The sequence below is a fragment of the Austrofundulus limnaeus genome, unplaced genomic scaffold, assembly GCF_001266775.1.
Source record: "Austrofundulus limnaeus strain Quisiro unplaced genomic scaffold, Austrofundulus_limnaeus-1.0 Scaffold157, whole genome shotgun sequence".
Classification (NCBI taxonomy): domain Eukaryota; kingdom Metazoa; phylum Chordata; class Actinopteri; order Cyprinodontiformes; family Rivulidae; genus Austrofundulus; species Austrofundulus limnaeus.
In genome coordinates, this window is record NW_013952559.1 from 1,081,843 (window position 1) to 1,093,076 (window position 11,234).

Sequence of the window (11,234 nt, forward strand, 5' to 3'; positions counted from 1 at the left end):
TATATATATAATTTCATTCAGGGGTGGGGGATACCCCCCTGGCAGGCCACACGGGAGTGACCCGCAGGCCTTGAGTTTGACACATGTGGTCTAAAGAGAGTCTGGGTGCTGCTCCTAAAAAGGCTCAGTCACCCCAATGCTTTAGCCTTGTCCTGGTATATCCAAAACAAAAAGAGTTTAGTTTAGTTTAGTTTAGTTTAGTTTAGTTTAGTTTATGCACACACACATAATCAAAATAAGAAAAAAAATAATCCAAATGTCTGATTCACATAGTACACAGCTATAATATACCTGTGTGTATATCAGGTCTCCGAGAAGCTATTAAAAGCTTGTAAAAGGAGCCTGAGTACTTAGTCCAATTTTGTTAGTTTAATATACCGGTACTTTTAATACCTAAATAACAATACACGATATGCATACATATTGTTACACACCATATACGATATATATATATACACCATATATGATGGTGGTCAGAGGGTCCGGTGGCGCCGGTGCATGGCAGCCCCACCTCTGTCAGTGCGCCCCAGGGCAGCTGTGGCTACAGTGTYMTTTGCCATCATCAGTGTGTGAATGTGAGTGTGAATGGGTGAATGTCTGTTAGTGTAAAGCGCTTTGGGGTCCGGAGGGACTTGAAAAGCGCTCTATAAGTTCAGTCCATTTACCATTTACCAAATACAACACAGATTATAATCCATTACAAGTCCTACAAGTGGTCTCAGATATATAAACAAAGCAATTTGGTCTTGTTTTTTAAAGATGGAGATGAATTTCAAACCTTTTAAGCTGTCGTCAAGCTTGTTCCAGGTCTGCGGGCCCCTCCAAGCAAAGGTTCGAGTGGTGATTCTAAGTCTTGTATTTTTAGCATGAATGAAATAGTTTATTCTGGTTTTATAAGTATGCTGTTGACCACTAACTGGAACAAGCTCAATCAATCTGTTATTAATTTTGTTTTTTTTCCCAAGCTGATTTAATGACCTCAGGGATCTACCATGCAAGTCTTAAAAATTCAGATAAATAAGGCGGGACAATGCTATTAAGAGCTTTAAAAACATTTTTAAATCAGTTCTATTGGACAGGAAGCCATTGAAAAGAGGATAAAACAGGGATGATATGCGGTTGTTTAGAGGTGTTGGTTAAAAGATGGTTCTGGACAAGTTGAAGTCATCTTAGGGAGGACTGAGGGACAACAATATAAAGTCCATTACAAAAAATGAGTCTAGAACTAATGAATGCATGAATGGCCTTCTCTAAGTCTGTGCGATTTAAAACTGATTTTTTGGTCAGTAGACATAAATGGTAAAAGTTGGATTTGACTAAAGAGTCAATTTGTTATTTAAATTAAATAATTAAATCTAAACCCCTAGGTTTCTGACAGTTTTAAAGGCAGGGCACTGACATCTGTAGTGGCAATATCACCAAATAAAATACAATCAGTCTMTTGGTGATTTAAAAAAAAGTTTTTACTTAGCCACAGTCGTTATGCAGTCTAAAAAAAGAGAAAACCTCATTACTCATATTTGGTTTAAGAGATAAGTAGATTTGTAAGTCATCTGCATAAAGTGGACACTTTGTGCGCAGYTATAATGACAGAATATAACTTTAGAAGAGTTAACAGATTTTAGCGGTGGTTCCAGAGCCGTAAATCTGAAATCCAGCGTAGAGTGGCTGAGTGAAGGTGGTCTGGACTCTGTGGAGGAGAGTCATGGTCTCAGAGATGCTGTAGAAGGACAGGGTCCCTGCACTGTGATCCAGGTACACTCCCACTCTGGAGGACACAGGGCCTGAGATGGAGGWGGAGATGTTGTTGTAAAAAAATTTGTAGCCATTTTGGAAATAATATAATGCCCATGATTTGTCATTGCGTCCAAATCCACAGTCATTCCCACCCCCTGCTCTGCGGATATCCTTGTAGGTGACTGCAATATAAACCATCCTGCCACACTGCACCTCCCAGTAGCAGCGTCCAGTCAGACTCTCTCTACTCATAACTTGATTCCACTCAGTGAATCTGTCTGGATGATTGGAACGGAACTGATGTTGATTAGTTAAGGACACTTTCCTGTTCCCCTCTGACAGGAGCAGCTTTGAATACGCTGTGTTTGGATCCAGTGTGATTTTACATGAATATTTAAACAAGTCAGCTCTGCTCTTCTGCTCTGGTTGTGACTGTAAAACACTCATATCAGTGACCATCTGTAAGATCTTTCTATAGTTGTGTCCCAGAAWGTTCTGTAGTTTGTTCCTGAGCTGGAACACAGCTGCTGCCACAATCTCGAAAAACCTCAAAGGACGGGTGTTGACGCTGGTTGGCTGTMTGGACCCGCTGAGTGCCGGCGCTGAGGGGTAGCGGCGTAGAAACTGGTTGGGATCCTCTGTGTTCGAGAGCTGCTTCAGCTCAGCGGCTTCTCTCTTCAGCTCAGCGATCTCCTGCTCCAGCTTCTTCTGAACATCTTTAGCTCGACTCAGCTCAGTTTCTCGCTGGGAGCTGATCTGCTGCTTCACATCGTTGTGTTGTGTCTGGATGAGATGGACCAGCTCTGTGAAGTTCTTCTCAATGTCCTCCAATGTCTTATCAGCCGACAGATTAATGGTCTCCACCTCTTGTTGAAGCAGCTTCAGCCCTTTCTCTTTTTCCAGGATTTCCTGCAGGATTTTGTCTTGTCTCATCTCGACCTCTCTCTGCCTCTCAGCCCTCTCTGCAGCAGCTGAGACCAGGTCGTGGCCTTTGTGTTCATCCACAGAGCAAAGGAAACAGATGCACGTCTGATCAGTGCGACAGAACATCTTGGTCACCTCATTGTGAAGAGAGCAGARGTTCTCCAGGAGGTTCTCGGAGGGCTCCACCAGCTTGTGGTTCCTAAACGCAGCTGAATCATAATGCGGCTGAAGGTGTTCCTCGCAGTAAGAGGCCAGGCAAACTAAACAGGACTTGACGGCTTTCAGTTTCCTTCCAGTGCAGAAATCACAGCCTACGTGTTCAAGTCRGGCGTAGCAGTGCTCAGCAGGAGCAGCTTGGAGTCCTGTCTTCTTCAGCTGCTCCATTAAAGCTGCTAACATGGTGCTTTTCTCCAGGATGAGCTGTGATGGGAAAGTTTTCATGCACTGGGGACAGCTGTGGATTTCTTTCTGCTCCTCTTCATCCCAAAAGCTGTTAATACAGTCCATGCAATAGCTGTGTCCACAGGGGATAGTGGCCGGCTCCTTCAGTAGATCCAGACAGATTGAACAAACAAAGCTGTCCTGGTCCAGCTGAACTCCTTTCTGTATCTGTGCCATTTTACCTCTCAAATACTGTGGGAGTTAAGTTTCAGTTCTTTGCAAACGGAAATAGATCCTGCTCTGATCTACAAATCATGCTTTAGTACAGTCAGGAGTCCGCATCGGGATACGCCCATCCTCAAACTGCAGATCTAAGGGTTAGGGAACCAGGAAGTAAGAGTAGGTTGGAGCTCAGRTTGAAAGCAGGAAGAACAAAGTTTAAGAAACTGATGTGTTTACAAGAATTTAACTACAGCTATAGAGATAAAGTCATAAAATAAGAAAATCTAACCTCTTTCAAATTGACATGGTTTTTAAAAGGTTATAAAGTAATTTAAACCTGGCCTCAGATGCACAAAAACACACAACAGGTTCCACCAAGTCATTAATCATTAAACGACATGGAAAAGCTGTGTGTGCAAAACAAAGTCCACTCTGTGATCAACTAGTTTTTATAATCACTTTTAGCAGCAWTAGCTTAAAGGTAAATTTCTATGTGACTCCCAGTCTCTCATGTCATTTTGTAGGAAATTTGTCCCACTCTTCTTTACAGCATTCTGTCAGTTCATTTCATTTCTACAGCATTTCTATCAAGCTGAGGTCTGGACTTGGACTGGATCATTGCAACATGTTGATTGTTTTCTTTTTTAGACATTTTATTGTAGATTTAGATAGACCAATCAGTGTGTGAATGGGTGATTGACTAGTGTAAAGTCCTTTGGGGTCCTCTTGGGGCTTGATAAAATGCTATATAAGTTTGGTGTATTTAACATTTGCTGCTTGGTTTGGGATTATTGGGCCTCTTGCAAGAACTGTTCGTATGCACAGATTAGTTCTTAAGTTGTGCGTACAAGTGATTTAGGAGAATTTGTGGCATTCACCAATGTTTTCGTATTCTAAGATTTTTTTCAGAAACGAACAAAATTCACGAGTGGTCCAGACCTGTCGTATATTTTACGAGCAGTCAGTCTGCTGTTATCCAGATGGATTTTCTTCATTAATAACTTTATATTTCATTAGTTTGAAGATATTTCAAGTTGAAAATAAATCACACTCTATAATTATGTTGACAAGAGGCCATTCTGTTTGAATTAGTTATAATTTTAAATGTAATAATGTAGACTAACGACATAAATTGGTTAAATTAAAATAAATTGGCTATTAATTTTGTTGTATAGCACTACAATATTTATATGAAGTTAATTGAAGTTTTGAGACATTTTAAAATGCTTTTTTTTCAGGAACGCATCTGACACTTGATGGTCAGGGGGGAGGAGGGTTGTGGTGCGCGACTGCTCTTCTGAATAAATGAAAACTATGCAATACAGTTGTTTACACTGAAATTAAAAATATTTGACCAAAGAAAAGCCGGAGCAGGAATACAGAGAGAGATAAATATGATTTAGATTTTTATTTCTGTGACTTTACGACCCACYAGAGACACGACAWTAACAGCAGTCGTRATTTCATTCCTRYGCTTTAAAGCAGATCCTTTAATTCCACAGCTGACGCTGCTAAAAATGACTTTTTTTGTGTGGATCTCGGAGAGCAGAACTTCAATCTCTGAACTCGTAAATTTCTTCTTTTTTACTTTGCGATGTCACTTATGAATGGACACCTCCTGGTATGTGTCCATTCATAAGTACATTACCTTATATGGTGTTTTTCGGTTGGTAATTATGCTAATCTCCTCTCCTCGTGCACCAGCACCTGTATACGCATTCATCAGTTTACGCTCCTCATTTACACACTTTTCCTGAAGATAGAAGAGTTTGATGAATCTGACGTGACATGTTCGTACGAACCCTTTGTACGAACAAAAGTAAGAGAAATTTAGGATAAGAATACGGACATGTTCTTGCAAGAGGCCCAATGCTTTGACTCTGTTTGCTCCAAGTTTCTCCAAGCTGTCTCCAWGCTGTTGGACAGATGGCTTCAATTTGCCTCTAGCATACTTTGCTCTACAGAGGAGTTCCTCGTTCTCAGGTCCTGTMGCTGTAAACCTAGCTAAAATCATTAACCCCACATCACCGTGCTTCATAMTTGGTGTAATATGTTTGTTCCCTCGGGCGAGTTTGCTGGAACATCCATTCCTGGAAAGATTGTCTGCTTGTCTTAKCCCTAATTTACACTACATGCGTTCCGGCTCCGCTCCGCTCCGACCTCCGCAGCAAATATGCACCCATTATAATCAATGAGAGTGTTTACACTGACTGCGCACGGCAGCGGTAAGCGACGGTGAGCAGACGGCGATCCGGTAAAATTAAAACATTTTCCACTCCAAACTGATGAGTTTGGGGTTATTCTGTACTACTCTGTAGTAGCTGGCCATTTTCTTACCGATTCGTTCTCTATTTTRCTTTGTTTCTGCAGGCGACTGGAAAAATGCAGCAGTCCATCTGGAGCAGAGTGTTGTAGCTACTGGCTTCCAGTATGGAGAAGACAGCGTGGAACTGGGACAGCAGCTTTTCAAGTTGGCTCAGCTCCACTTTAATGGGTACGTTTTAAAGCTAAAAGCTGTTCATTAGCATGCGGAGAGGAGTCTGTTGTCACAGCTACGACAATAACTGTTTACACAACATCCGAAATTTTAATTTTTTATACTACTAATCGAAATATCATTGTTTTTTTTTTTTTCTTCCTCCTCTTGACCCAGTGGTGCCAGAGATGCAGCCCTTTCTGTCATTCCTAAGGTCAGACACATCCTCTCCCTTCACTGTGACCCAAKCTGCCCTGAACTACAGGAACTGACGGCCATGGAGGAATGTCTGCGAGGGTAGACTTACAGAAATAACCTCATGTCATATTTATAATTTTGTATTTAAATAAAATGTTAGAATATGAAAACTTTCTGATTGTAGACCTTATGTGAGAAGAAATAGTTACTGTTTATAAAGTGTGTGTGCGTGTGTGTGTGTGTGTGTGTCAGACTGTGTCCATCAGTAACTTTAATTTCATGCTTCAATGCATGACTCGTAGTCTCCCACTGCAAGACAACTTAAGCACCAGAGACTTCCAGGTTTCATGTACTGTAAATTAAAAATAAGTAATTGTGTGTTTTTTATATATATTTGTGAACTTTTTACACTTGTTTAGAAGTCTATAAAATATTAATAATCGTGTGAATGAATCTGTAAAATCTGCAAATATTCTCTGATTCTGCACACATGTGCATCCTGCTAACCTTTAGATGGCAGCAGTTATCCGCAGACTGATTCAATTTCATGCTCGAGCAGCTGGAAAGCAAGATGAAGCTCTGACTCTTGAACCCACAGTGCATGTTCCCCCGAGACCTTCAGCTGAAAAGTCTTTACAGGTCAGGTTTGATTTTTTAAAGCACTGATTGTGAGTAATGAGGTGAAATCAGAGGAAGGACTGAAAGATTTGCTAGTTTTTAAGTAAAGAAAGAAAATCCACGATGAAAAAACACAACAATGTCATCACAGTTTGAAATGTCATGAGTATTTGAAGGGCAGCCAATCTGACAGGTGTGTCTTTAAATGGGTGGCATTTTGTATTTTCCWGGCACAATCAATTAACTGTTYCCTTCAGTTGTWATGAAAAMGCTGTATTTATCAAAAATAAATTAAGCTTCTCWTATCTGAGTGCCTTGATATTTAACCTCCACTTCAGCACATCTTCACAACAATTCTTTGGGGAAGGGGTGCTCTGRGTGGCAGACTGAGCTCCAGGGAGGAACTTTGTGTAAATAGGCGGAGCTTCGTACCAGCGAGAGTTTAAGTAGCTCCACGTGGCTACAGATTCAAGGATTTCTCAAACATGCATGAGTGAGTCAAAGCAACACTCTGGGTATGTTTTTTTGGATGAGGAAATGACATCATAGTGCCTGGTCTTTGGTGCGCTGGGTGGGTCTTTTGCTGCTTCTTCTGTCTGCTTCTTCTCTGTGTGTGTCTCTCAGTGCAAGTCCTTTGTTCGTTGGGTGGTGATGGCGGTCCCTGGGCTGATGTTGAAGTGGCAGTGATGCAGGTTTATTTGTACGGTTGCAGGGGCATGATGGGGGCTGTTGGTCGGTGGTTTGGGCTGACCATCAGGTCAGGGAGGTGGTGTGGTAGCATGGCTTGATGGTATTTGGTCCGTTGTCCCTGTATGTGGGGTTGGGGTGGTGTTGTATGGGGCCTTGGCCCTGCTGTTGTGGCTCACTATATGGTGGAGTGTGGTGGGGAGCGATTGGAGTGGGAGCTTTGTGTGAGGCTCGCACTGTGTGGGGCATTCTCATTGGCTCTGTGGAGGGGGCGCACTCCTGCGGGGGTGCACCCCATGTAGAGGGAGGATTTGCTGCATCTGTGTTCGGGGGCATGTGCTCGATGTCAGTCCACTGGTTGGGGGTGGTCCTGTGGGGACCTTAGTGGGTGTGGAAGGTACATAGAGTGGATGTTGGGGCTTGCTGGGAGGTTGAGATTGTTCCGTCTTGGGGCTGCTCGGGCTGGCTGGCTCGTTTGGATCATGTGGGTTTCTCTGGCCGTGTCTCTGGATGGGGTTGGGGCTGGTGTCTGGACCGGGGTCATTCGTGGGATGCCCGGCTGTCGTCCAGACTGATGAGTGGCTCTGCTGCTGCTGAGGTTTGGCTGTCAGCTCCCCTCCACCCCGGAATGAAGGGGACTACCTCCTGGGTCTGGATGTGGGCTGCCACCAYTGGGTGGTGGGTGCGTTTCTGGGACCTGGGGGTATAGAGTGTGTATGGTGAGTGTGAGTGGAGTATGAGTCCATTTTGTGTGTTTACTTTGAATGATTAGGTGTGTGCAAAAGGGTGGGAACATGTGATTGTGATCTGCTGGTGGTTGTCAGTGTCTGGGGCTGGGTGCTCGGGTATGTGCCATCYGCCTGGTGGTGCTTGGTCCTCTGGCCCTGTCGGGCCTTGGCTGGGGGTGGTGCGTCCTTGGGACTCTGTGTCCACGGCTGGATCTGCTCCAGCGTAGTGGGTTCCGGGGGATGCCTATGGGCTCGTCGCTGCTGGCCCCAGGGGCTTCTGCATTGTTTTTGCTATGGTTCACCAGTTCTCTCCTCTGCTCCACTCTGGGGTTGGGTGTGCGGGTGTTCCTGCGGTGGCACCCCTGGGGGGTCTGCGCTTGCGCTCTCTGTGCCTTTGGATTTGGTCTTCCTCATGTCCGCCTTAGGGGTCAGATGTGATCATTTAGGTCTACACAGTTAATATTAAACATTCCTATGGAGAAACTTTATATATATACAAGCGTGCTCACAACAACACACACACTTTTTCCTTCTCTCTTTCTCTCCTTRCCTTCCTGATCTTTTCTGATTTGCTGCTTGGGAGCCTTCTCTATGTTTTCATCCGAAACCAGAAATTATGGATATTATTATTTTTATGGATTTGTTTAGCTGGTCTCTTAATAAATTTTTGGAACAAAGTTTTCTTCCATGGGAGGACATGTCAAAGGTGGGACCTCTGTTCTGCTCTGTTCTGGATATATATTTGGATTCTGATTACTGGATTCTACAGATTGACTTGGTGGTCTCCTGGTGTTCTACAAAACAGCGTCAGTGTCTATTCAGGCCATTTCTTGGCTGCCTGACCAATATGAAGGATTGCCATTCTTTCAGCACTCAGACTTTAGCCTTTAGCGAGCTGGGATTCGGTCTGCAAGTGGTTATGCTGAGGGTCACGGGCTGGCTGTGGTTCCTGGTCTTTGCTGGCCAGATGGAATTGATGTTGGAGAAAGCTGAGAGCTCGGCTTGGCAGGATTGTCCCCACTATTTGTCTGATTGGATTCGCCCSCTTGAGTTGTACCAGCGGATATTAAGTCAGATGGAAAATTATTATTGTCTACCTGACCGAAAACATTTTCTCTGTTCCCAAACAACTGATTACAGATCCCCCCCACGTGACCTTGAAAAGGCTGTGGAACCAAATTCCTCCTGGTGTTTACATCAATGCCCCCACCCCCCACCCTCACTCCAATCTGTAATCTGATCCCTTGAAGGACAACCTGAAGCTGCACAGAATGAACAATTCAACACCAATATTCTGGACAATGGCTGAACCATGGGATTCATCTTTTGGGGACTGGATTATTCCGACTCATTTTTCAGATATTCACACAAGTGCATACAACATTCATGGCTTCAGATACACGCCCTCTAAACTCACTTACTCCTCTGGCTAATAAATGTGCTCTTGCTTGTAGAGTATTTTTTATAAGCACCATAGTGTGTCACKTTTTGTTGATATAATATGATGTTTTGTTTTTTCCTCATCTAACCTTCTGTGGTATTTAGTTTTTCTTTTTAAAGGTTTTGCGACCCTTGCTGGTTGCTGCATGACATGATCACCTGTTCCCCCATGTTTTTGTCATGTGTGTCTTCTTGAATGGGTGTTCTTAAATGTAATTTCATTGTGCTTCGTACAATGACAATAAAATCATTATCAATCAATCAAACAGTAGTTTAGAGCCAGGTTTTTCTCAGATACACTCTACGTTGTGACTGTGTTTGCTTGTTTGAGTGAAGCTATAATCATTATTATACACGCACGTAGTCTGTTGGTGTGTTTATTTTTTTCTGTTTAGTTTTGTTTTCTCTCTTTTTTGCAGGTGTTGAGGCAGACTTCAAATGTGTTWTCTTGTGTTCTCTTTTCTCTACTATTATCTCATTGTTTCCCTTTTAATGTCTGTCTTCACCTTTCTTCTTTTCTTTTCTGTTTTATTTTCCGTCTCCGTGTCCAGTACATTGAAATAATCCAAAAAGAATTTCTAATAAAGTTTAAATATGTATCAAGTGGAGCATCATGGTGAAAGCCATTATTCTGTGCTTGTGAAAGTAAAAAAAAAACTGTTGGGGCCTAACCTTGGCACTGAGAAATAAATACTGATTTCCATACTGCTGGACAGGACACAGTAAAAATAATGTATAAAAAGTTTTTGTTTGTCCTGTTAGTGAAAACCTTTGAGGTAAAATGAAGCTTAACTCATTGTTTTTTTATTATAGATGCATGCAGAAATATAGTAAATCTAGTGGAAGTTACTATTTAGGATCAGGAATAAAAGCTTGGGTTTTGTTGTTTGATTTTTAATAAATCAGGGCAAAAATGTTGAAACATTATATTGCTCAGCTAGGACAGTTTTGTGTTTTTCCTCTAAGATATATGAGCAGGTCCACAAATAAAGCCATCTTAAACCACTCATTTATATGGTAAATGCAAAATGTCCAGAGTAACAGCTATTTATTCACTTTCTAGTGAGTTAGCAAAAGCCTTTTGGTCAGAACATCCCTTATTATTTTCCTTCCATATCCTGTTAGCTGTSTTTCTCTCTTCACTCTGAAAACCTCAACCTTCTCAGATTCTGCAGTGTTTCTAGTTGGTTTTAAGTGGATTAGATACTTTCTTCAGTCTCCTCGATGACGCTTCGTCTTTCAGCTCTTTCTCTCTCCACTGTGAAGGAAGTCAGATGCACGATGCAGATGATGGTAACATTACCAGCCCGAGCTCATGTAAAAATAAAATCCTCATTATTCCCCATGCACAGACAAGGTTATTATGAAAACGACCCTGGCAGTAAATCACAGTCTGAATCCAGATTTAATGTTTAACGCAGTGGTAATACTCTTAAAAATGGTTTCTGTTTCTGCTTTAGAGCAAAAGCAGAAACCTTGCAACATCCAAATCTTTGTTAAAAATAGAGAATGAAAGCTTGTGGGTTTAATCAGCCTGACAGTTTCTGTATTTGAGGGAGAGAGGAGCTAAATTTGGCAGGTGTGTGAGGCYTGTACACCACAGGACAATGTGAGGGAACTGCAGCAGACCCACTCTCCTGAACAGCCTGTTCACCTTGCGGCGGCACAGAAACGCACTAAAAGAGTAAAGCTGTGTGAAACCTTCGAGTTGGGGTTTGATTGGTGCTTCAACCAGCAGACTGTATGACCCTGAAGACGACCTTAATGGACTGTCAGTCTACCACTTTACTCCTGCTTCTTACGAGCCTGTTAGCACCGTTACA

General features: G+C 42.5%; 2 protein-coding genes across 2 annotated transcripts in view; one reads left to right on the forward strand and one right to left on the reverse strand.

Moving 5' to 3' along the window:
- Positions 1-6,858, forward strand: part of smyd4 (SET and MYND domain containing 4) — a gene marked incomplete at its 5' end in the record, with an annotated part of 13,916 nt that extends 7,058 nt beyond the window's left edge. Inside the window, 2 exon segments of the mRNA XM_014016930.1 lie at positions 5,635-5,758; positions 5,918-6,858. Of these exon segments, the coding sequence (XP_013872384.1) occupies positions 5,635-5,758; positions 5,918-6,041 (248 nt within the window). The 3' untranslated portion in view covers positions 6,042-6,858.
- On the reverse strand, positions 602-3,369 carry LOC106523507 (tripartite motif-containing protein 16-like). The gene has a single exon (XM_014016932.1). The coding sequence runs from the start codon at positions 3,277-3,279 to the stop codon at positions 1,612-1,614; it is 1,668 nt and encodes a 555-aa protein (XP_013872386.1). The 5' UTR covers positions 3,280-3,369; the 3' UTR covers positions 602-1,611.
- Positions 6,859-11,234: the final 4,376 nt, after the last annotated feature.